The sequence below is a fragment of the Brassica napus genome, chromosome A9, assembly GCF_020379485.1.
Source record: "Brassica napus cultivar Da-Ae chromosome A9, Da-Ae, whole genome shotgun sequence".
Lineage (NCBI taxonomy): Eukaryota > Viridiplantae > Streptophyta > Magnoliopsida > Brassicales > Brassicaceae > Brassica > Brassica napus.
This window is the reverse complement of record NC_063442.1, coordinates 804,913-829,450: the sequence shown is the minus strand read 5'-3', so window position 1 is coordinate 829,450 and position 24,538 is coordinate 804,913. Positions and strand designations below refer to the sequence as shown.

Sequence of the window (24,538 nt, the reverse complement as noted above, 5' to 3'; positions counted from 1 at the left end):
TAATTAAAGGAATCGTAACGGTGATGATCCCTATAATAAGACATTAACCTGGGGATTGTTGTTGTTGCCACTTCACTAAATTTTATTACCAGCAACGCCTTTGTCCCCAAGCTAAGGCTAAGGCGGCGATAGAGAGAGAGAGAGAGAGTATGGAGGAAAGGAAGGGTAAGCGGATTAGGTCAGAGGAAGATCCCCCGAGATCTTCTGACAAGCGACGTAAGACGAGGAAGAAGGAAGAGGAGAATGTCCTGAGCAGAAGAGGATCTTCGAGTTCTAGGGGAAGAAGAAGAGGAAGAGACATGTCTTCTTCTCCCGACAAGGTTTGTTCTTTTGTTTCTGTAATGCTTTTTTTTTTTTAATTCTAATTTAGGGAATTATTTTGCTTTGGGATTTTGAAAAAGAGGGAAATGTTGAATATTTTTGTTTCTTTTATTTTGCAGGATGAGTCTGAAGGAAGAAGAAAGTATGCTGGTTTGACTTGTCATCAGTGTAAGATCATGATGAGTAGTAAGACTGATCTTGTCTTCTGCTCAATATGTGTCAATAAGCGCTACTGCAAGGACTGCATCAAGAGATGGTAAAGTACTTTACTTTACAGTGTGATGAGAAGTTTGAATCTGTGATTGTAATTTTTAATTCTCCCTTAAAGGTATCCAGAGAGAACGCCTGAGGGAGTTAAAGCTGCTTGTCCTTTCTGTATGGGGAATTGCAACTGCAGAGCTTGTCTGCGAGAGCCTTTGGCTGTCAAGGTAAAGGAGGAGCCTTTGAGATTCTTTTTGTTTTCAAATGTGAATGAAATGTTTACTTCATTTTGATTTGTTTCTGAATCTCAGATACAAAGTGGAAAGGATGATAATGTCAAGCTCAAGCAGTTGCAGTACCTATTAGCTAAAGTCCTTCCGGTTCTCAGGGATATCTATACAGAACAGAAACGTGAACTAGAGATTGAAACAGCGATTAGAGGTCACTTGTGTTGTCCACTCATTTCTTGTTTTGTTTCTATTTTCAACTAACAGAAAACTTGTTTTGTTTCTAGGAGTGCCTGTGACAGAATCTGATGTTATCAAGTGCGAGATTCATCCAAGTGTACGCATATACTGGTCAGTTTTTCGAAGCTTGCGGACCATCTTTACTTCTTCTTTGTGCTCTTCTTCTTATTGCTTGTTTGATAATGATAATGATATTTCTTTCTTCTTGGGAAAACAAACGTTTCCCATTCTGTTTCTTGTATGCTTTGCAAATAGACAATAGGGAGGTGGGAGAGATTCTAATTATCACCAATTTCACGAGTAGATGTGATTGCATTCTAATTTGTTAAATCAATGGAACAGTAGAAGGATTGTAGTGTAAACATAACTTAGATGGTTTGATCAGACATTAGATCTAATGAAGTAGTTTCATTTGAGCTTTGATTGCATAGTTTAAAATAAGCTTCACATGTGAAGCAATGGGCTGGTAGTTGTTTTCATAACCATCGAGAAGGAACTTGCACCTTGTTGGGTATCTTTGAGGGTTAGTTTCATCATACATGCGTTGTTGTGCGTGAGAGTTCATGCTTTTTGAAACAAATTTGTGATATTTGATCTTAGTAAAGCAATTGGTTGTGTTAATGTATGGTTTTTATTTGTTAAATAGGAGTAGATCGTAGTTACACAAATATCAATACCATCAAAATCAGACAATAGTTTAACTAAAAAAACACGGGTTCAACCGGAAAAAACTTTCAAGTTAGGACCCCACTTAAGTCGAGGTTTTACTCTTTAGGCTTTTCAGTGTTTTGGTTCTTTTTAATTGGACCACAATTCTTAGATCTACCACAAATTGTTTTGCATCTACAACATCCACTGTGCATATACTCTTATAACGAGCAAGAATTCCACAAAACCGTGAACAACATCTGTGGTTTGCTTGCCCCGCCGATCTCATCAACTAGAGGATGTCAACATGGAACTTCTTCCTTTCCGGTGTCTTTTGTGTGGTTGGCGCCAGAGTGATCATGCATAAGGGGTTTTGGAAATGAGCACCCAACCTGCTGAAAATATGGTTAGTTTTATGTGGTTTATCATTCAATTTAAACCATATAACCATTGAACCATTCTTCCATTTGGAATGCTTTTATATAACTAGTTATTTGAAAACAATCCCACACCACAAATTGTGATAGATGTTTCTACATTAAAACACCCACGAGCAGTTATATTGGTTACATTCTAAATAGGATATCTCATAGATGAAAAAATATTTCAAGTAGTTAAAAACTTCTATCATTTGAAATTCTTAAAAAGTGAGCTATTTTGGGATACCCACTCAATAAAATATTGTTGGTTGTGTTGTTCTGAATGTATTAGTCATCCAAATGAAAATCTTCCCGTTGAAGAGCTTTTACATCTACTATTTTGTGAAAAGTGCAATTATTGGGCATTGAAGCCCAAATTTAATCGAGAAAATTTCTTAGCCTTAGCCTACATATATTGTGCAAAGCTTTATAAACCTTTTCTTTAATCATTGGACCAAGGCACTTCTTTATTCAATTAGTTTGCTGCTCATTAGTTCATTTGAGAGAATCCTCATAATACATGTGTGTAGTAAGACAATCTATTTAGTGAATTTTTACAAGAGTTTTTTATGAATAAAACTGAAAATAAATGGAAAAAGTGAAAAAATATGAAAAGTAAGAAAGAGAAATAGAAAGTCACCAACTTGTGAAAAACTCATTTTACATTTGTCAATCCATCACTGGTTTATATTATTTTCAATATTATGTGTGTAAGTGGGAACAAATAATATACAACATGTTGATGGCCATATTAGATACTCTTGTCATTTTGTGTTACCATTTACAATTTTCTATTTCTTTTGTCGACATTATTTAAATTTACTTTTAAAGTAACATTAAAAAATGTTTTTACCTTCTAGAACACATCTAACCAATCAATATGTTTATAACTGATGTTTCTCCAAGAAGTAAATAAAGAATTAGCCATATGTCCCATTTTGTATATGTTTCTTTGAATTGTCCAAAAACAAAAAAAAGTATATGTTTCTTTGAATTGCATTATTCTTTGATTTTTTTTATATGTTACTCAGTGTTACCTCTGTTTGCTTACAATCTTTCATTCTTGTACTACAGTGACCTCTGCAGCACATCCATTGCCAATTTTCTCAGAAGCTGTCAGAACCAAGATTGTTCATCAGACATATGTCTCTCTTGCTGCAATGAACTGAGAGATGGGGAGAGTTTCTCTAGCTGGAAGCTTAACTCTGACGGTACCATTCCCTGCCCTCCAAAGGAACGTGGTGGTTGTGGTACCTCAACACTAGAGTTGAGACGTTTGCGCAAACGTGATTTGGTCCAAAAACTGATAACCGATGCAGAGGAACTTACTCAACAGTTTAAGCCACACGATTTGGATATTGCTCATGAATGTTCCTCATGTTCTGATTCCATTACAAGACAGGCTGCTTCTAGGAAAAACGGTCATGATAACTTCTTATACTCCCCAAACGCTCTTGATCTAGCTGAAGACGACAATGCTCATTTTCAGTCGCATTGGATGAAGGCAGAGCCTGTTATAGTCAGAAACGTTCTCGAGAAGACATCTGGACTAAGCTGGGAGCCAATGGTTATGTGGAGAGCCTGTAGAGAAATGGATCCAAAGGCTAAATGCAAAGGAGAGGCCAAAGCTGTGAAGGCTGTGGACTGCTTGGACTGGTGTGAGGTTGAGATAAACATTCATCAGTTTTTCGATGGCTACTTAAAAGGCCGCACGCATCAAAACGGTTGGCCAGAGATGTTGAAACTGAAAGATTGGCCTCCATCAGCTTTGTTTGAAGAGCGTCTTCCGAGGCATAATGATGAGTTCATGTCTGCGTTGCCTTTCTTTGATTACACTGATCCAGAGTCTGGTATCTTGAATCTTGCAACAAGACTTCCAGATGGATCCTTGAAGCCAGATCTTGGACCAAAGACATATATTGCTTATGGTTTCCATGAAGAGCTTAATAGAGGAGACTCTGTGACAAAGCTACATTGTGATGTTTCTGACGCTGTAAGTGCACTTAGTTGTATTATTAGACATAAACTAATGAATTGTACTAAGTGAAACTCAACTTCTTCTTTTTGGTGAGTTAGGTGAATGTGCTGACACACACAGCTAAAGTGGATTTAACTCCCAGACAATACCAAAGGATAAGAAGAGAACAGAAAAGCTATGCAAAAGCACAATTGCGTAAACAACAGGAAAACAAGTCACTGGGAGAAGTGGATAAAGATGAAATAATCTTGATTGAGAGTGAGGAAGATTTAAAGAATTGCAATGGTCTTTTGGGGGAACATAGCTTGAAGGACAAGACAGCTAAGGAAGAACCATCAAACAGCATTGCTGGACCTTCCAGCTCACAAGAAGTTGATAAACTATTTTTTTCAAAAGGTATTGCAAATAAGCTGCTTCCCATGTATATGTATGACTTTAGATGCATTTCTAAAGGCTTATGTTTCAGGTGAATCTATGGAAGGATCTTCTAGTACGTATTCTTGCACTGTTGCTATGGAGTCAAGTCATGATCCAAAGGTGGATGTGGGTTTGATAACTCAGGAGAATGTAACGGTAAAACAAGAATCAGTTGCTGACGAGAATCATAATGACGTCTGTTTGAAGACAGAGAGATTATCTCCGAAGTACCCAAATGAAGATGGTCCCACGGTGGAGAATAGACTAATGATGCCAACACTTCCTTCAACTCCCCCGTGGGATGAAGAAGATAGGCCCCCACAACGTGTTGTCAGTACAAGTGCGGAATCAATACAAGAGCAGAAACTAGATGCTCCAACAGAAACTAATGAGAGTTCAAAGGCTGTGCACGGTGGTGCTGTCTGGGACATATTTAGAAGAGAGGATGTTCCAAAACTTGTTGAGTATTTGAAAAGGCACAAGCATGAGTTTCGTCACCTCTATAACGAACCTTTAAAATCTGTAAGTATCATCATCACCAAATCGCTTCTAAATGATTTGATTAGTGCTGTGAGAGAAATTCTGGAATTTATGCTTTTGTTTAATTTCAGGTGTCACACCCAATTCATGACCAGAGTATGTTCTTGAATGAAAGCCAGAAGAAACAGCTTAAGGAGGAGTTTGGTAAGATTCTTGTTTGGACTAAAAAACATGTGCATCTACCTTCTTTGCTGTGGTGAATGGTTGATATATGATATTTCTTTTATTTGCAGATATAGAACCATGGACCTTTGTGCAACACCTGGGTGAAGCTGTTTTTATCCCTGCAGGTTGTCCTCACCAAGTGAGGAACATACAGGTAACCAACTGGTTAACACTCACTCCTAATATGAGTCGAGTAATTTTAGTTTGAACATTTAGGCATATTCCATATGTTTACTGATCCTCAACTGTTTACAGTCTTGCATAAAGGTGGCACTAGATTTTGTTGCCCCTGAAAGCGTAGAGGAATGCCTTAGGCTAACAGAGGAGTTCCGGAGACTACCTAAAGACCACAGATCCAACGAAGATAAACTAGAGGTACTTTGGCTATTTTCGTTTGTATAATGTTATAAATCTAGAAAGAGTCTAGTTTCAGGTTTATGTTTATGTTAAGCTCTCTGTCTACTTATTATGTCTTCTCATTGCATTTGATGTAGCTTAAGAAAATAGTGCTGCATGCTGCCAGATCGGCCATAAGAGAGGCACAAGATCTAATGCAAACAAAGACGGTAAAAAAAGACCGAAAAGGTTCTTCAAATTAGACATCAAGCTCTACATTGTAGGACTTGATTTGTCCCCAAAGATTAACATCTGAGAAAACCCCATCTGTTTACTTTTGTCAGAGAACAAACTCCCTTGTGATGTTACCTGCCAACTATTCCTTTGCATTTGCTTATGTGATGACATTATTGTAGCTGTAAGACTTATTCCTTGGCATTTTACTTATGTAAAAACATTAAAGTAAGATTCTTCCCGTCTGATCTTATAACAGTCGAGTCGTAGAAACTTGAAATTAAGTCTCTAGACATGAACCTTTGGTTCCCCGACCATGAGAAGAATCGGTTAACTTCAAAGTTCAAGACCAATGGTGATGCAATACATCTAAACTGTAGAAGAAGATGAAAAATGAATTGTGGAATAGATAAAACTTGTTGAATTACTGAGTCTAGCCGTTGAAAAGCTTAAAGCTTTATATATTACACATGTGGGTTTGTGTCAAGTACTACAACAAACAGAGAACTTGAAAACAGTAGTACAAGTTTTTTTGAGATGCATTTATAGTTTACTACTTCATTTCTTGGCCAGCAATTTCTTTGGGAGCTTATCGATTGGTGTCGATTTGAGCAAGAACAGCCTCGCGGCCCTCTCTTGCAACGTCCCTCCGCATTTCAGTCCATGAGATTGAAGCTCAGTCTTTAATCTCTCCATCCCCATTACCTGAAACCCAAAAAACAGAGACAAGGATAAAGATTTTGTAGTGATTTTGATTTGGCTTTTGTATATAAGATGAATGAACCCATTTTTACATACCTCCATATCTTTTGCTGAGTTGAAGTCATCAAAGTTAAGCGGTTCCTCAGGTTTGCAACACATTGCTGCATCAACAGATTCTGTGTCTCCCGCAGCTCCTACTGTCTTTACTTCAGAATCATTACCTTGATTCTCAGCAGGAACAGAACTAACTAACGCTTCAGAAGCTGCTTCCACCGTATTCTCCTTTTCATTTTGAACCACTGCATCAACAACAGTCACAGAAGAATCATCCATCTTTTCTTGGATAACCACTTGAACCCCAGTAACCTCTCCCTTAGGTACATCTGAACTTTGGTTCACTACAACATCTTTCTCTTCCTCTGAACCGCTACTGCTGGAAGCTTTTCCTCCATCCATAACCGAGCCTGAGCTTTCACCAGTACCCTTATCCGGAACAACTTGACCACCATTGTTTAAAACAACAGATTCCTCATCCTCCTCGTCGCTGCTATCATCACTGTCACTATCTTCAACAGCTCTCTTCCCCTTCCTGTAAAATAACAAAACAAATACCTCATTAACAACAAAGCTATGAACAACCCAAGTAACAGTATTACATCTACCGAATCACAAAAACTTAGCTTTTGCAATCACTAAACCTATCAAGCTTGATACTTTTCGATCTTTTCATTCAATACATACATTGATGAATATATGAAGCACCCAAGTAACAATACTACATCCTCAGAATGTATACAAGACTACTGAATCACAAAACTCACAAGCAGCATAGCAGGTTCAGTGAAAAAGAGAGCTTTTGCAATCACTAAACTTAACAAGCTTGATACTTTTTCATTGATGAGGTTTCTTCTTACCATATCTTGAGCCGCTTAGACTTCTCAGATTCAGCATAAACCTTCCTCTTCCCGTTCTTAAAAGACTCTTCCAACGCCAAGTCCACAGCCTCAATACACTTATCAGACTCTTCCTGATACTTCTTCACATACTTCTGCGTATCTCCATTCCCAACGCCTTCCTTCACTCTACTCGCCTGCTTCTTCAAAAACTCATGAGCCAACTTCTCAAGCCTCCTCTCCTCTTCCCCTTCCTTCCACTCCTCAAGCCTCTTCTCCGCGTTCACATGCCTCAGCCTCCTCCCACTCATATCCCTACACGCGTCGAAGTTGTTCGTCTTCTTCTGCCCAGCCTTCGTCGCCGCGCCGCGGAGCAAGGATCCGAATCCTCCCTTACCTCCGCGGAGGGAGAGGACGAGGTTCACGGTGGTGTCGGATTGAGAAACGGCGGATCCGTCGGAGATCTGATGTCCTCCGTGTATCAGACGCTGTAGATGAATCGGGATCTTCGTGTGATCGAAGATCCGCTGCTTGATCTCGTCGCCATAGGCTAACGGAGAGGGGAAAGCTAGGGTTAGGGATTTTCCGTTGAGTAGTCTCACGAAGAACTGCAACGGCTTAGGGCTCTGATCCGCCATCGATAGCGATTATCGGAGGAGCTTGGAAGAAGAAAATCGATTTAGGGGTAATTAAAGAGTCTCTCTCTGTACTTGTTGGGCTACATGTTTTAAATGGGCTTTTTATATTGACGAATAGGCTAAGATTTCCTTATTGGGCTACATTGGGTCTTCTCCAAAATTTTCAGAGGAATCATTGCATGATCTCTCAGACCTTAATGGCTACAGACCACGATTACACACACCGAATGCTTCAGATTATTTATTTGATTATTAACATTACAAACCGGTAATCTCCGGTTTAAAACTTCGGAATTTCAAATCTTTTTATTTAATAAACAACACTGCCATGTTTATGCTAGCTCCATATGGCAATCATGAGCCTGTGGTGTTTGTTGGACAGTGTCTGTGTATATATGCACCATTGTAAGAAAAGACCAGAGCTACTTTACTTAGTAATGTATACTATCACCAGGAGTCATTACAGGAACACTTTCCTTCTTTGAAATGGTGAATCCGTGACCCTTCTTGTAAGACAATCTCACGGTTTCTCAAAACCGTTATGTACTTTGCTACGGTGTGGCAATCAGAACATATGCTCGTGTTCTTGACCACTCTTATAGGATCTGACCCTCTCTTTCTGATGAGACCGTAGGTCATTGCTAGCTTCTCTGTATGTCCCATAAGCAACTTCTCTTTCTCCGCTTCGCTTACGTTTTGGTGTATACATCTCGTGTCCGGCACGTAACCTGACCTCTTCATCTCAGAGACTAATTTGTACAGCTCAAAGTATATCTCTCCTTCATCAGGATGTGCTTCTCCTTCTGCATAGAAGACGTGAACCCTTTGATCGATCTGAATCCAGCTCCAGAGATCCTGAACTCTCACTCTTTGACTCCTCATCGAGTCCCTTATGCGTTCAACACCTTCCCATCTCTTCAAATCACTGTACAAGTTTATCATCATCATGTAGTTAGCTGAGTTGTGAGGTTCCAACGCTTGCAGCCTCTTCCAAGCCACTTCCGCGAGCTCCACGTCTCTGTGGATCTTACAAGACGAAAGAAACGCACCCCAGATAGTAGCATCAGGTTTCATTGGCATTGTCTGAATAAAGTCCCAGGCTTCATCAAGATAACCAGACCTCCCAAGCATATCCACCATGCAAGAACAGTGTTCGATACTCGGTGTAACAGCGTAACGAAACCTCATAAGATCAAAGTATTCCCACCCTTCGCTGACAAGACCTGAGTTCTTACAGACGGACAAGACGGAGGTAAACGTGATAGCATCCGGCTCCATGCCTGCTTCAAGCATCTTATTGAAAACAGCAATCCCTTCTTGGCCTTGCCCCAACATGGCATGTCCCATGATCATACAGTTCCAAGAAGCTAGCGGTTTGTTCTCAATCCCCCAGAAAAGCTCAGACGCGCTTCTCAGGTCCCCTGATCTTGTGTACATATCTACAAGTGCAGTTGCAACGTATGCATCTCCGATCAAATTGTTCTTTAAGCAGAAACAGTGAACCTCTTTGCCACTGTGTAATAGACTCAAGCAAGCTAATACCCTAAGCAAGGTTGATATTGTAGCCGAGTTTGGAGAAACACCTTCTTCCTGCATTGTAATGAAAACTTTGAGAGCAATCCTGAAGTTTCCATTCTTGGAACATCCTGATAAAATAGCAGTCCATGAAACCACATTAGGCTCCACCTTGTTTCTTTTCATCTTCTCTATTACACCCAAAGCTTTCTCAGTTTTTCCACAAGACGCATACCCATAAACCAGACTGTTCCATGTAACAGCATCAGGTTTGATCCCACCTTCCTTCTCCATTTTACTCATCAAACCTTCAGCATCTTGTACCAGACCAGCGTAAGAGAGTCCAGAGATGAGTGAGTTCCAAGCAACAATGTTCTTCTTCTCATCTATTGTATCAAAAGCCATCCGGGCGTAGGGTAAGCAGCCAGTTTTAACATACATGTCGATCAATGTGGTTTCTACATACACATCGTAGCAAAGCTGGTTTCTTATTACATATCCGTGAATTGCTTTCCCGAGACTAAGAAGTCCCGGTTCAGCAACGGCTTGAAGAAGACTAGTTATGGAGGTGGAGTTTGGCTTCAGACCAGAAACTTGCATTCTCTTCAATATCGCAATGGCACCTTTGTATAAGCCTTGGCCTGACAAAAGAGAGTTCCATGTCACTATATCTGGTTTGAAACCACATCTCTCCATCTCCTCCAGGAGAGCCATGGCATCATCTACATAACCAAATGCAGTATAACTCGATATAATCGAGTTCCAAGAAGACAAATCCCTGTCTTTCATCGAATCGAAAACCTTCCTGGATGATTCAACCTCGCCGTTCCTTGAGTACATGACAATCAAAGAGTTACACACCGAGACGTTTGCTTCAAACCCAAGTCTCAGAACATACCCATGAATCTGTCTCCCTTCTGCTAACCTTCCTTTACTACTACAAACTTGCAAAAGCTTAACCATCGTTCCATCGTAAACCTTTGCAGCACAAAACAGCATCTCTCTGAACAGCTTCACAGCCTTCTCCCACTCCCCACTCCTCAAGTTCACCATCATAATCTCGTTCCACGCAAGATCATCTCTTTCAGTCATTTCATCGAACACCTTGTTGGCGACATCCGAGCTCACACATCTTCCATAGAAACCCATCAACGCAGAAACCACTCGTGTGTCTCTAACAACCCCTCTCTTGATCAAACCTCCATGAATAGTAAAACCCAGAAGCTCATTCATCAGAACAGAACAGATTTTTAACACCATAGCGAGAACTACTTCATCAAAGTTTACTCCTTTACTCTGTAGCTGAACAAACTCCTCTAAGACCCTATGCTTCTCTAATCCGAAACTCTCGACTTCTCCCAAGAAACCCATCCATGAAACTTGATTCCGAGGGAAACCCATGAAGAAGATAGTACTCGCGTACCCTAATTCTCCGAGTTCAAGGTAACTAGAGATCAAGCTCTCCAAGTCGAATCGATCGAACGTCCTGATAAATCGAGCATGAGTAGCTTTAACAGAAGCCAAATCATTGCATCTGTTTAGCTCCGTTAACGAATGGGAGAAAAGTTCCGAGCTTGAAGATGATAAGGCCAGAGAAACAGAGGTTGGTAAAGACTCGGACGACGCATGCTTGATGTCCAGAGAACAGCACGTCGAAGATTGATTATACTTAAGTGGGTTTATAAGATATCTACGGTTTGGTTTATGAAGAGAGAAGGAAGTGTAACAATGGCGGAGAGTTGCAGAGAGATTCTCCATTGGAACACTCTGTTTTCTTGGCGGGTTTAGTTTTGATAAGTCTTATCCGATTTATTTCAACAGAACCTCAAAACGCAGCGTTTTATGTGTTTTTAAATTCGTTGCAGAAAGCAATTTGACATTCTCAAAAATGTTCTAACAACAAAGAAACAACATACAAAAGCTTATGATTAGTGTTTCATCTTCAAGAATAATGATACAAAGACAAAGTAAACAGTTTTTTTTTCCATTGAACTAGCTCTGTAATGATATGATCTACCACTTTTCTCTTGGAGTACCGTCAGGGAACACAGGAGTGAGATCCTTCTTCTTTCTAGGACTACTTGAAGGACTCAATCCAATCTTCACACTGTCTTCATCATCATCAAAGTTAGGAGGCACATCATCTTCTCCTTCTTCATCACTCCAGTCACCTTCATCATCATCTCCACCACCATCCGCACCTTCCAAGTAACCATCCACATCAGACCACTCTTCATCATCATCATCACCATCACTTTCTTCTTCCTCCTCACCTTCTGCATCGCTTCCATCAACCTCTTCGTTAACTTTCCTTGGTCCTCCTCTTCTTGGGAACCTCGGTACAGACACAAGCCCCCGCATCTTCTCCTTCACGAGAGTCAAAGGATCTTTATCAATCAACTCAGAGTTCCTATACGCCTCCCTCAAGAAAACAGAATCCCTCTCCCCTTTCAAAGACACATAGAACAGATCAGGGTGCCTTATAATCATCCCTCTCAGCTGCTGCGAGAATCTAAACTCCTCACGGAAATGCGTCAAGTGATCAACCAACGTCCTCTTCTCAGTCGTCAAACTCAAAAGCTCGTGAATCACCCCACAAGCATGCTTCTCTTTCTCCAGCGTCCCCGACCTCAAGTGAGAGAAGTCCTTGTAAGGAGATATGTAAGCCATGTCACGGAACTGAGATATCTTCCTAGTCTCACTCTTGGAAAGATTCAAACCCCTCGGTAGGTTAACTCTATTGAACTTAGCCGGTCTATCGATGATCAAGTTCCTCTCTTCAGACTCTCTAGCCATTTTATCATCCTCAGATAACTCAGCAGCCGACACAGCAAGCTCAGGATCCCAATGAGTCAGCTCCAAAGCAGGCCCTCTAGGTGTCGGCACCACGCGGAAGTACTGAGGATAACGCTGACAAATAGTGTCGCGAAACTCCAAAGGAAGCCCCAGATCAGTCCTGAGATGAGATATCATCTCCAGGAGTATCCTCTTGTCAACAGACATCATCACAAGCTTCCTCAGCTTAACGACCAAAACATCCTCAAGCTCGTTCTTGATCTTCATCTCCTCGAGGTAAAGCCTCTCAGCCTCAGGCGTCATCTTGAACCTTAAGGAGTAAGCTCCTTCCTCGACTATCTCAAACACGCCTGGGTATTTTCTAAGGAGGGCTATGAAACGGCGGCGTTTCTTCAAACCTAGGTCTCTCCTGTACTTGCCTAGCCCTCTGAGGGACATGGTCCTGTCGGGCTGGCTGACGAGGATCTTCCTGATGTTGAGGACGAGTTTGAGTTTCTTGTCTCGTTGGACGACGTTGTCGAATGTGAGCTCTTTCCTTCTCTTCACGGCAGCTCTCACTGGCTCGAGGGTTTTACGAGGAGGAGGGGTTCTGAACGTGTACTTGTTCCCCAGAATCAAAGCTTCGCCCATGAACTGAGAGGTTGCGGCGGATTGAATAGTGGATGTGGGGAAACGGGATTTGATAGAAAGGTGAGGTCTTTCGTTGCAAGAGACGAACAAGGGTTTGTGAGGGGAGAGGAGAAGCTTGGGATCCATTGGGTGAGCCTGAGAAATGATAATGAAAAATTGCAGAAGAAAGGTCTCACCTTTTCGATTGGGTTGAATGTTGTAAGAGGTTGTGCAGAAGGATATGTTCTTCCTTAGATTGAGATTGGGGTTTAACGATGGAAGTCATAAAACCTTGAAGCATCTCTCTGACGACTCTGATATTATCTTATAGGTCTTGAACGTAATACTAGAGCAAACGGGAGGGTAGAAATGGAATTAACGCTACCAAAAAAACAAAATCATCTTTCACAGCAAACGATGTCGTTTCAGTCACTGTTTCTTACGCTTGCCGCCGTGAGAGAACGGCTGAGAAACATCTTGTAGTTTGGTCTCTCTCTTCTTTCGAGTGTTTTGATAAAGGGCGTTTTGGTAAATATGTTAAGGCTTCTACTGAGTATTGACCACACAATGTAACATGCACTTTAGGACCGTAAAAGTTTACTATGCTCTATTCTTACACCCAAGACATGATCAAGAGTCATCTCATCCAAAAGCGTGACGTGTCAATCAAGCAGTGGGTAATATTGATTACACAGCCCACGTCAGCTTACTAGAAACTGCTCCACGCTTGTCCTCACACTTCTTTTCCACTTGTTCTTCTAATCTCTCTAAGAAATTTGCTGATACACAGAGAGGGCAATTCTTGGTGTAGAAGGAGAGAGATAAGAGCCATGGAAGCTTTGAAAACCGCTAGCTTCAGTCCTATGTCAGTTCTATCCGACAAAAGATCAGAACCACGACGACCCTTCTCGCTCCCTAGCCTCTTTCCACCAAAGACGCCAAAACCAATCTCCCAAGAAAGCTTCTTCAGGAGCTTCAACGGCGGATTAGCGCTTCTAACCTCTGTCCTAAGCAGTGCAACAGCTCCTGCGAAGTCTCTGACCTACGAGGAAGCTCTGCAACAATCTGTGACCTCTCCTTCATCGTTTGACTCAGACGGCTTTATCGATGGTATATCAAGTTTCGTCACTGACAACCCTCTGGTGATCGCCGGTGGAGTTGCTGCATTTGCTGTCCCCTTTGTTCTCTCTCAGGTTCTGAACAAGAAGCCTAAATCCTTTGGAGTTGAGTCTGCTAAGAATGCTTACACCAAGCTGGGCACTGATGAAACTGCTCAGCTGCTTGACATAAGAGCCGCTGCTGATTCCAGACAAGTGGGCAGTCCTAATATCAAAGGTTTAGGTAAAAAGACGGTTTCGGTTGTTTATAACGGAGAAGACAAGGATGGTTTCTTGAAGAAGCTTTCCTTGAAGTTTAAAGATCCTGAGAACACCACATTGTTCATTCTTGACAAGTAAGTCTCTTTGTTTATAGGTACATTCATTCAAACTTAGAGTAGTGAGTGATGATCATAAGTGTTTGAATGGGAAGCCAGGTTTGATGGAAACTCCGAGCTTGTTGCTGAACTGGTGTCCCTTAATGGATTCAAATCTGCGTACGCTGTTAAAGATGGTGCAGAGGGACCTAGAGGGTGGTTGGTGTGTGCTTCTCTCCTTCTCATCCTACAATGTTTGCTATCTCCAAGTTTATTTATGCTCAAATTATTCAGGATTGTGATGTTTTTTTGGATTTGATTTGCAGAATAGCGGATTGCCTTGGATAGAGCCAAAGAAGAGTCTCAGTTTTGATTTGAGCAATTTGACTGATAGTATCAGCGGTGTATTTGGCGTAAGTACACTGTTAGATTCGGGTTTATTATGGACTTCCAACTTAAAACCAATTGGTGATTAGTTGATTGATCATAACCCTTTATATATTACTTAAGGTCCCTTAGAATTTCCGATGCGGGATATATATCCCTAATAAGAAGTGATTAATAAAAGGGGAGAAGCGTAATAAACGTGCAGGAGAGTGCTGATGGTGTATCTGTTGCTATTGGAGTAGCTGCTGCTGCTGGTTTAAGTGCTTTAGCATTTACAGAGGTTTTGTTTCTCAGTTTTATCTCTTTATTCTTCTTGTCTCCAGAAGATGCTGGTAATTAAAATGTTATCTCTTGCAGATTGAAACCATACTCCAACTACTAGGTTCAGCTGCGCTTGTTCAGCTTGCAGGCAAGAAACTTCTATTTGCTGAGGTAAGTTCTTACACACCTTTACCTCTATATCTCGGAAGTGGTGATATGTTGTTGATGGTTCTATTCCATCTATATTGTTGACAGGACCGAAAGCAAACTCTAAAACAAGTGGATGAGTTCTTGAACACAAAGGTTGCACCTAAAGAACTTGTTGATGAATTAAAGGTAACTAAAATTTAGATATCTACATTAGTAATGAAAAAACCGTTTATATAGATAACTCAAACATTGAATTTAACACAGGACATAGGAAAGGCTCTTCTTCCTCCATCGACAAGCAGCAAAGCTCTTCCTGCACCTGCAGCAGTAGCAGCAGAAGCAGCTACAACCACCACTGTGGAGAAGCCAGAACCTGAGCCAGAGGTAGCGCCAGCTATCAAAGCCGCTGCCCCTGCACAAGTAAACTCAGAGCCGGTGATGGAAGCCGCTACTGCACAAGTAACTTCAGAGCCAGCCACTGAACAAGTAATCACAGAACCAGCCAAAACAGAAGAGAAACCAAAAGCTTATTCAAGACCTCTCTCACCATATGCATCGGTAATGTTTCTACATTCTCCTGAAACATCATGAGTTTTTGTAATGTAATGTTTTTCTTCATCACTATTTTTGTTTGCAGTACCCTGACTTGAAGCCTCCAACATCTCCAACACCATCGCAGCCCTGAAAAGCCCCTTAAATAAAGCAGCCTTTCCTCCTTCAAACATATGAGCAAATATCAATCGAATCTTTGTAAACTTCTTTTTTATTTTTTGAGAACTTAGTTGCTACCTTCTTTCGAATCTCTGTTGTCTCCCTTGATGTTGTGCGCTTAAGAGTTGAGAGTTGCAGTGTTCAAATAATCGTTGACCAATACAAAGTCAAATATATATGATTTTGAGCTAATTACTAATCGTGGGCTCATATTAGGCCCATTTTAGAGTGGGCTGGCATTGAGTACGAAAGAAACATAACACTTTTTTCCCCAATCTCTATTAACATCTGGAGTCATTTAGCAGAATAGTTGACTTTTAGTGAAAAATTTGATATATACTTAGCATAAACCAATTGGGAATCAATGTTTTCTTTATTAAATGCATAGACCTATTTAATTATTCGGCATTCTAATAGGTGTCGAGTTTTCACATATTAACAAATTAATGTCTACCTAGTTTTAATATTATACACTTTTTAACTAAGATTCTGATTAGTAAACATGTTGCGATTCCGCGCATTGATTTAGTTGCGTTTCCAAGTCTCTCTTCATGATATACTAAAGTATATCCAATTTCTAGCCGAATGTTTGAAAGTCTTTTAGTGAAAAGTTTGATATATACTTAGCATAAACCCTATTTGAAATCAATGTTTATTCATAAAGTGCGTTTTAATTTTTCGGTATCTAACAACAAAAAAAAAAGGGTCTAGCTAGTTGAATTTGACGTATAACCGATTATCTAGACGTTTAACTAACGAAAACTTGGTTCGTAGTAATCATCAGGGAATCGCCAATCATGTATCTTTACAATTCAGATAAGTCCATCACCACTAGTAAATGAATATCAGCACAAAACACATGATGTTGAGTTTACAAGTTGGTCCTAACAATAAGCAACCTGTCGTAATGTTCGTTTCAACTGCTTTATTGGTTCGGTTTTTATTCAGCACCGTTTAGCCTACAACAGAATCTAACTACTTTATTTTTTATTATTATTATATGAGTGATCTGTAGGCTATAGTCTAGACTCTAGACTAGCATACAGAAATATTTTACGAGTCCACGAAGGGGAATAAAAGAGAATATCCTCAAGGAAAACTATATTTTAATTTCCCTCCCTAGCAAACTTTCAACTCAACTTTTTCAGTGCTAACAATAAATTCGGAATTTAATTTTATGAAGAGGTTTGCTCAAAAAAATCTATACTATATTAAAAGGGTTATATGAGCTCCATACAGCATGTCCACGTCATCATAAAAAATCAACCAATGAAAAACAAGCTTTTTGCCACGTCACCTCAGCTTATTAGAAAATGAAAAAAAATTGGATTCTTTCTGTGGAGTCATCTTATTTCGTTTTGGCCCATATTGATTGTACTGTTTCAGAATTGATCGGCACTTCCATAGGATATTAGGGCGATCCATATCCTATCAATCAATATATTCTCCACTCTCATCTCTATGGATTCTTTTCAACTCCCTTTTTTTTCTTTTTTTTTTCATTAATTTTAACCCTAAAACGGGGATCTGAAACAGTACAATCGTCCGGTATACCAGAGAAACGTCGGCTCTAGCTTACAAGGCTTCAACCTCAGTCACAAACAAACAATCTAATAGCAGAGAGGATAATGGTATGAGCAAAAGAAAGCTCGAGAAACTGAGTTCCGACCCCGAATTGAACACCAGCAGTCGGCATTCCGGTGGGCCGCCACTTCACGCTGGGGGGTCCACAACCAGCGCAAGATCCGTCGACAGTTCACCATCATGCTTGATCACCTTCGGAGGAGCCCCGCAGCCGCAAAACGCCGGGATCTGAAGACCCGACTCCAAACCCTAACCGCTTCGAGATCGTCCGTATCGCCATCGTCACACAGGTCTGAGAAATCCGCGCACTACCCCCTTCGTCGTTCCGTTGGAGAGAAGAGACCACGCCTGAAAGGAGAGCAACCAGAAGAACTGCCATCCCCTTTGATGGTCCCGTTGTCGGCGGTCTCTCTTCACAATAGCTCTAGATCCCGATGATCAACTTGTGGTACCGGCTTCTACTCCCTCATCCTCAAAACAGAGCGTGTCAGCCAGAAGATCCGACGAACCACAGGACCGTCGAGCTAACATTGAGGCCCGCCACTACAGAGACCTACCCGGATCTCGGAGAAAAAGGAGGAGTGCCTCCAAATAACGCCAAAACGAAACTGTTCCGACAACGTAGAACGAGATCCGAAAGAGAAAGAGGGGTGGGAGACCGCCGACGAACCAAAAAAGTCGCAGGAAAGCTGAAACTATGACAATGAGATCCACCGGAAAGTCTCCAGTCGTCCTGTATTTTAAAGCCATCTCAGCCGAATCAGAACTACTGCTTTCCAGTGCGTCCTGTGACCTATGTTGTTCTCCCATACCAAAAGATCATCATCCACCAGCGTATTGCCTTCCGGTTCGTACTAGGTTCGTAAGTGAATTTTTTTTGTCTTCTTTTTTCCACACGTTTGAAACGCTCCCATCATACAACACATGAATAACAACCACTTCTTATGCAGATAGCTCTGTCACTGTCTGTTTAACTCTGTAGGATGATGCCGGGCAACATTCAGTTGATTTTTTAAAGAGAATTTATGTTCTTTGACACATGCACATGTTGAGTTTAATGAGTTTGGTGGAAGCTCAATGTTAGCAAAGATGAATTCTACTGGACACCGGCAAATTATATTAAAGAACTTGAGGAAACTATGCTTCAGATTAACATAGATGAATTCAAGTTACTTCTCTTTATATCCATTTTCTGGGTAAAATCTGGTTTGAGTTATTGAAAAGTCTTTATACTAATGAGAATTTTGCAGCGTCAGGTTATTTATGTTGTGGTGAGGTTACGAAGGGAATCTCTAAGAGTATCTGTTATAAGGAAGAATCATGTTCCTATAAAAGGGCCGTATTATCTGTTGTAGAGAAGACTTTGGACATGGTATATCAGAAGAGTTCATCCCTTAGCAAGGTAGTTTAGTTACCATGTTCATATCGATTTATTTACAGAATTATGGTTCCCATTTATATTATTGTTTCTGTTTGAAGATCAAGTCGCACGTGTTTGCAACAGCGTAGTTATAACATATACCATCATTGATCCCATTGCTTGGCTTGCAAAGTTAAAGGTGTGCTCTAGATATTTATATAGTAATAGTTGAACTATAAAAACAATGTTAAGACTCATATCTCACTCTAATTATTATTCTTTTGCAGCCCTTATCAATTTTATCTTGAACCACCAACTTTTATTGGAAACACGTACGGTATGTTACAAGCTGCTGATACATTTTATTTGATTTCATTAGTTCACATATTAGGACGAAACAGGCTTGAGATTAACGTACTGTGTGACATGCATCTTTGTGAAACAGCCTGAGAGGCTTTTCTAAAGGAATTAGTTAGGTGTCTGTAGTGAAGCTTTCGCTACAAGTTGTAGCCTACAATTAGGCCTGGAGCTGCTCCAACGGCTCCTGATATGCGAGTTAGACTATCTCAGATAGAGACTGACTTCCTAACCAGGTCGGTTATTTTCCTTTACTGTTTAAACCATCATGGAATCCATTTGGTTATCTTATCATTTTCGTGTGATTCCTTCTTTGCAGAGATTAATGAAGGGTCAAAACAATAAGGATGATTCTAAGGGTTCACGATGATTTTTTTTTTTTTTAAAGTTTTAACTTTTAAAGCGATATGTATTCATTTCTTATGATTACATAATTGAGCTTATAAGGTCTATCATACACTCTGATGCCAAATTACAAATATCATCTGGTTTATGAAAATTAAGCTTACCAGTTTTAGGAAGATACAAGTATTGTTTTATATATGAAAATATTTTTGGGTTCGCACAAAAGTAAGCTCAAAGGTTTTGTTACTCTTTAACATGTTTCTCCCAAGAAACATAGGATCGGAGCTCTTTGCGTTTGCATCATCATGATTTCCTCCCCTCTACCACATGTAATGTTATAGAGAACAATTGAATTAAGTAAAAAAAAACAAATATAATTTGAAACCAACTAAAATATTATTTATACATCCGTCACGTTTTATATACACATTTCTCTGAAATACTTTTTTGGCATGAATTACTATATTTTCCAGAATAGAAATCGAGAAATACAGTGTTCTTCTCACATAATGACATTATTTTATAAGAAACATAAGCTAATTCTTCAATATAAAATAGTCTTAATAGAAAGACAATCCTCTCACATAATTCTACTTAAGTTTTTGTCACAAAAATAGTCTAAAAAAATAACCAAAATAGCTTTTTTTATTTTGAAAATTTTAATATTTATTTTTCATTATTTTAAATTTGAAACCTTATCCCCAAAACTCCACCATTTAACTCTAACTCTAAATCTACATTAATTAATCCTAGGGTAAAAATGTGTGTTTTACCATTTAATAAAACTTATTTTGATCATTTTCTTCATTGAGACCTATTTTGTGATAAAAACTTAAAAACAACTATTTTAGAGAAATTCTCTTAATAGAATATTAAATTTGAACTAATATCTCAATAGTATATTCCGTTAGTAATGTGTTCTACAAATATAAATTTAATATAGTCTTATGTTTTAATATAATAGATATAACTGAAAATTACCTCAAATCAAAAAGCATACTAGAATCAATATAAGGATGTACATGGTACGTAGTAGGAGAGGAATATTTTTTAAAAATAAAAACCTACTAATAATTATATCACAATAATAAACAAACTACAAAGACAAGGGCTAAAACAAAAACAAAACAAAACAAAAATATAGCTAAACATATAAAAAGCCTAGAGGAAACACATAAACGAAAAAACGAAAAAAAAAAAACTAAAAACCAAAGATAATTAAATACTTAGGAAAAACAACTGAAAACTATGAACCTCCAAAACTGAGAAATTAAAAAAAAAAAGATATTGTAGCCCTAAGACACAATTGAAAAGTATGTAAAAAAAGAAAAGTTTAATGAATTTTTTTTTATCATAGTTTCACATTCGAGTGGTTAACTATATAAGATGAAAAACAAATACTTTCATTATTGCACATTGAATAACGAAAATAAAAATAATTCTGATAACGATCATTAATCCCAAATTATGAAAGATTAGAGATCCATATTACTTGATATCTCTTAAAAAAATCATAGTGCAAGATAATTAGTCATAACTCCAGAAACATTTTTAGCAAAAAAAAACTCCAGAAACATAATTTAAAGTTTCAAATGAAAATTAAGAAAACAAATACAGGAAATAGATACCACGTAGAAAGTCAACAAATATCAACGACTAAGAAAAAATAACACCAAACTCAGTGTGTTAATGATGCAAATCATTTTTTATTTAAAGAATTGTAAGTACATTTTACGATAGCAAAATATGTCGTATAGACTACATTGTGTTAGCAAATCATATTCCAAATTCATAAGAACCAAAGGAAAATATTGAAATTTATAAAACCAGTAAATATTTATAAAGAATATAAATCAAACAAAACAATCCACATAATAGTATAAATGATAAATTAGCAAATTTAAAATATATAACCGCGCGTAGCGCGGTAAAATCCCTAGTAATAATAATAATAATAAATATTAAGACGAAGAGAAACGTATTCTCTCTCTTTTCAAATGCTAAATTTTCTATTTTTTAACGATAATAATATATTTTTTTGTTATCAGTATAAACAAACTTTTAAAGACTTAACAAACCAAACCGGTAATTCTACGTCTATATAAATGATAAAAAACGGTTGTTTTTTGGCACTGCGTGCAACACAATTCGCCCGTAGATTTTGTATTCAAAATGAATAATATTCGAATTGTTGAAACTTTCCTTTAAAATCTTGATATCCATGTAAATAGATTTTTAATACATTTTTATTAGTTATTAATAAAGTTAAATGTTACAAACATTTATTGGTTATGAATTGTTATTGGTTTATAGTCATAGAATTTTTTATTTTAAAATATGCATTCTTAGTATTTAATATATATATATTTCTGAAAGTTATCTTTCAGAAACTGAAGAAATATTTGTTTTTTGTGTAATTGTATCAATTTAATACATGTGGTTCTGTTCACTATTCATGGATGATACTATTGTTGTTAATGTAACGTCTTTATTTGTTTTGATTTCAAAGAACGTCGGTAGGGATTCGTTGGATTCTTGTTTTTGCTTTCAGATGTCTGAGTTAGGTCGTGAGATTTAAAGGTTGATATCCATGAATTTTATCAAGGTCGATCCCGACAAATCAAAGTGAGAAAGTTGACATTATCACATGAAATAAATTTTAACCAAAATTCTACAGAAATTTATGAATAATAATGAGTAAATTTGTACTTGTATCAGTAAAAAAAGAGTAAAAAAAAAAAATGTACTTGTATCATTTGACAAGAATGTGCGTTACTGTATAGTCGTGTTACATGATTACATTATAAGGTTCCGTACAATTTTAAATGTCTTTTTTTTTTTTGCGGTTGGATATTTGATTTCTTTCTCTTTTTGAATTTCCTTTCATTTATACAGGTTTTTGTTGATAAATTTTAAAAGATAACATTATTTTGTAGAAAAATCTTTTTGATATTTTTCAAATAACAAATAAGAAGCTGTATTAGTTTTTTCTTTGATCTTTTTACTAATAAACAGAGCTGATAGCATATACTAATTGTATCACTTCAATTCTACTTTAGAAATACAAAACGATATGTTGTGAATTTGGAGGACTATAAATATAGTACTAGTAGATTATTAATAATCTCAATTAATTAACGGCAAGAATCAAATTATTTATTCAACTTATGTTCCAAAGAATCACAGCCGAGTAAATGAAGTCAACCAAATTACTAAGTCAAGATTCCAAAACAATATAAACCGACCAAACCGTTGGGTTGCTATAAATAGAAAGCATGGTTGCTTGCTTCCTCTGCAAAAACCTACCACTACTCTCTCTCTCTAATATCTTTTGTAGTCCTTATTTCTCACTTCCATAGCGTTAACACGGTGTCATTCAAATGGATAAGCATCTTAGGACCAAGCAAGCCAAGACCAACCCTACTGTAGCTTCATCCTCGACTGAAGGTAAGCTGATGAAAATTTCGTTTTAACTTCTCTATGTTTAGAAAAAAAGACATATTTAAATTTCAAGAAATGATGTGGAACAGAAGTGAGCAGTCTTGAGTGGGAAGCTGTGAACATGAATCAAGAAGAAGAAGATTTGATCTGTAGAATGCATAAGCTTGTCGGCAACAGGTTTGACCATTTAAATTAATAAAATTTTACTACTTATTAACTTCTACAAATTCAACGTGATTATTTTGTAGAAAATTAATAAAAGTTTATCAAGTATTTAAAAAAATTAATTTATTTTCATTTCCTATATTTGTTTGAAAGATGGGAGTTGATAGCTGGGAGGATCCCAGGAAGAACTGCAGAAGAAGTTGAGAGGTTTTGGGTCATGAAGAAGAAATGAATTATCTCTGAAGTTTCACTGACTAGGTTTTAATTTACCAACTTTGTAATAGGATATTTTCTTACGAGAATTTACGATCTTTTAGATGTGTTTAGGAAGTTATGTAGCGTCGCTTCTACTGTTCGTTTCGTTTCTCCCAATAGTTTCGAAAATTTCTTTAGTTTTTATGTGTTTGGATTGTTTGTTTCGGTTTCATATCTTTGTTTGGTTTGTTTTAGTTTGGTTATGAAATAGTAAATCATGTTGGTTTGAATTATATAACTTGGTTTTCTATTAATTCTCAAAAAAAAAAAACCTACGTCAAACGATTATTCAAACTAAAAGTGACTTAAGAAGTGAGACTATAATGAACAACCAACTAAATACAAATCCTTATGAAAAGCTTTTATAATCTTAACTAATGATTATGTAGTATTGATTTGTACTCTTGGATGGTAATCAATCGTGAAGTCTTTGAATTTTCCTTTTAGATCTGTTAAACTCCATTATAATTCTTTCAAAGTGTTATTTTGAATAGTGTAATATACCTTCCATGACCCATAAAAGTGATTCCAACTCCAGCTTTGTATTATGTTTTGTATCATTCATCGTTTAATATAGTTCCTTGTAGTATGTATAATTCAGGCTTACAAGAAAATGATAATTCAACAATCTCTATAAACCATTTTATATGGACTAAGGATATCTGGGCCTTCCTAAAAGAAAAAGAAAATAGAACTAGGCTTCTTCTAGTAAATAAGGCGAGAGTATTGTCAATTGTGTATGCCCAAATTGAACATTAGCTATTGTCCCTACTTCTTAAGATAAAGTCTGATGCAACAAATATGAATCGGTCAAAGAGCATTCTAGAAGGAAAGTAAATGTAATGTGTATTTCTAACACAGCTTAAACACATTGGAAAATCGAAAATAACCCCCTACTTCAACGTTTTACAAGTCATAAAACGACACGCTGTCTTCAGGTCCCACTCATGTTCTTTGTGTTGTGGCGATTAAACGCTATTTCACCTACTCCACACACACACACACACACACATTTATTTCTTCTTCGTCCATTTGTGGGGTCTTTTTCCTCCCATTGATTTTCGTCGGTTACCAGTTACCACTAAACAAAAAACGTTACAAAGTAATACGCAAACAAAATGGTCTGAAATCGATGTCTGACTGATATATGATGAGTGACGAGATTTAAACAAGTGTTACAACTGAAACAAACGGGTATTTGAAGAATCACTTCAAAGCTGAAACCATTT

General features: G+C 38.0%; 6 protein-coding genes and 1 long non-coding RNA gene across 10 annotated transcripts; 4 read left to right on the top strand and 3 right to left on the bottom strand.

Moving 5' to 3' along the window:
• Window position 1: 1 nt before the first annotated feature.
• On the top strand, window positions 2-5,979 carry LOC106362531 (lysine-specific demethylase JMJ25-like). Of its 2 annotated transcripts, XM_048739170.1 has the most exons (12): window positions 2-320; window positions 441-577; window positions 650-749; window positions 834-963; window positions 1,037-1,100; window positions 3,131-4,049; window positions 4,133-4,430; window positions 4,501-4,973; window positions 5,063-5,135; window positions 5,225-5,310; window positions 5,412-5,531; window positions 5,651-5,979. In XM_048739170.1, the coding sequence occupies exons 1-12, from the start codon at window positions 150-152 to the stop codon at window positions 5,753-5,755; spliced, it is 2,676 nt and encodes an 891-aa protein (XP_048595127.1). In that variant the 5' UTR covers window positions 2-149; the 3' UTR covers window positions 5,756-5,979. The 2 variants fall into 2 exon arrangements, with proteins under 2 accessions (XP_048595127.1, XP_048595128.1); XM_048739171.1 differs by lacking the exon at window positions 2-320 and having other exon boundaries at window positions 439-577; window positions 658-749.
• A 153-nt stretch (window positions 5,980-6,132) lies between these two features.
• On the bottom strand, window positions 6,133-8,031 carry LOC125577650 (replication stress response regulator SDE2-like). The gene is made up of 3 exons (XM_048739177.1): window positions 7,343-8,031; window positions 6,525-7,017; window positions 6,133-6,431 (listed from the first exon to the last, which is right to left on the bottom strand). The coding sequence occupies exons 1-3, from the start codon at window positions 7,957-7,959 to the stop codon at window positions 6,285-6,287; spliced, it is 1,257 nt and encodes a 418-aa protein (XP_048595134.1). The 5' UTR covers window positions 7,960-8,031; the 3' UTR covers window positions 6,133-6,284.
• A 156-nt stretch (window positions 8,032-8,187) lies between these two features.
• LOC106365734 (pentatricopeptide repeat-containing protein At4g01030, mitochondrial-like) lies at window positions 8,188-11,424 on the bottom strand. Its single transcript, XM_013805211.3, has one exon. The coding sequence runs from the start codon at window positions 11,230-11,232 to the stop codon at window positions 8,407-8,409; it is 2,826 nt and encodes a 941-aa protein (XP_013660665.2). The 5' UTR covers window positions 11,233-11,424; the 3' UTR covers window positions 8,188-8,406.
• Window positions 11,330-13,413, bottom strand: LOC106365735 (protein WHAT'S THIS FACTOR 1 homolog, chloroplastic). Its single transcript, XM_048739176.1, has one exon. It carries the CDS (start codon window positions 13,024-13,026, stop codon window positions 11,488-11,490), a length of 1,539 nt encoding a protein of 512 aa, XP_048595133.1. The 5' UTR covers window positions 13,027-13,413; the 3' UTR covers window positions 11,330-11,487.
• Window positions 13,414-13,602: 189 nt separating this feature from the next.
• Window positions 13,603-15,994, top strand: LOC106365641 (rhodanese-like domain-containing protein 4, chloroplastic). The gene is made up of 8 exons (XM_013805087.3): window positions 13,603-14,332; window positions 14,414-14,516; window positions 14,620-14,706; window positions 14,886-14,960; window positions 15,038-15,112; window positions 15,197-15,277; window positions 15,356-15,649; window positions 15,729-15,994. The coding sequence occupies exons 1-8, from the start codon at window positions 13,710-13,712 to the stop codon at window positions 15,774-15,776; spliced, it is 1,386 nt and encodes a 461-aa protein (XP_013660541.2). The 5' UTR covers window positions 13,603-13,709; the 3' UTR covers window positions 15,777-15,994.
• Window positions 15,995-16,881: 887 nt separating this feature from the next.
• On the top strand, window positions 16,882-19,805 carry LOC106363944. 2 transcript variants are annotated; one of them, XR_007316049.1, is made up of 7 exons: window positions 16,882-18,244; window positions 18,337-18,554; window positions 18,643-18,788; window positions 18,866-18,945; window positions 19,034-19,083; window positions 19,192-19,339; window positions 19,423-19,805. It is a non-coding gene; the product is annotated as an uncharacterized LOC106363944 (long non-coding RNA). The 2 variants fall into 2 exon arrangements; XR_007316048.1 differs by having other exon boundaries at window positions 16,889-18,244; window positions 18,337-18,788.
• A 1,652-nt stretch (window positions 19,806-21,457) lies between these two features.
• On the top strand, window positions 21,458-23,468 carry LOC125577647 (MYB-like transcription factor ETC3). 2 transcript variants are annotated; one of them, XM_048739169.1, is made up of 3 exons: window positions 21,458-22,895; window positions 22,982-23,066; window positions 23,208-23,468. In XM_048739169.1, the coding sequence occupies exons 1-3, from the start codon at window positions 22,829-22,831 to the stop codon at window positions 23,284-23,286; spliced, it is 231 nt and encodes a 76-aa protein (XP_048595126.1). In that variant the 5' UTR covers window positions 21,458-22,828; the 3' UTR covers window positions 23,287-23,468. The 2 variants fall into 2 exon arrangements, with proteins under 2 accessions (XP_048595126.1, XP_048595125.1); XM_048739168.1 differs by having other exon boundaries at window positions 21,512-22,895; window positions 22,979-23,066.
• Window positions 23,469-24,538: the final 1,070 nt, after the last annotated feature.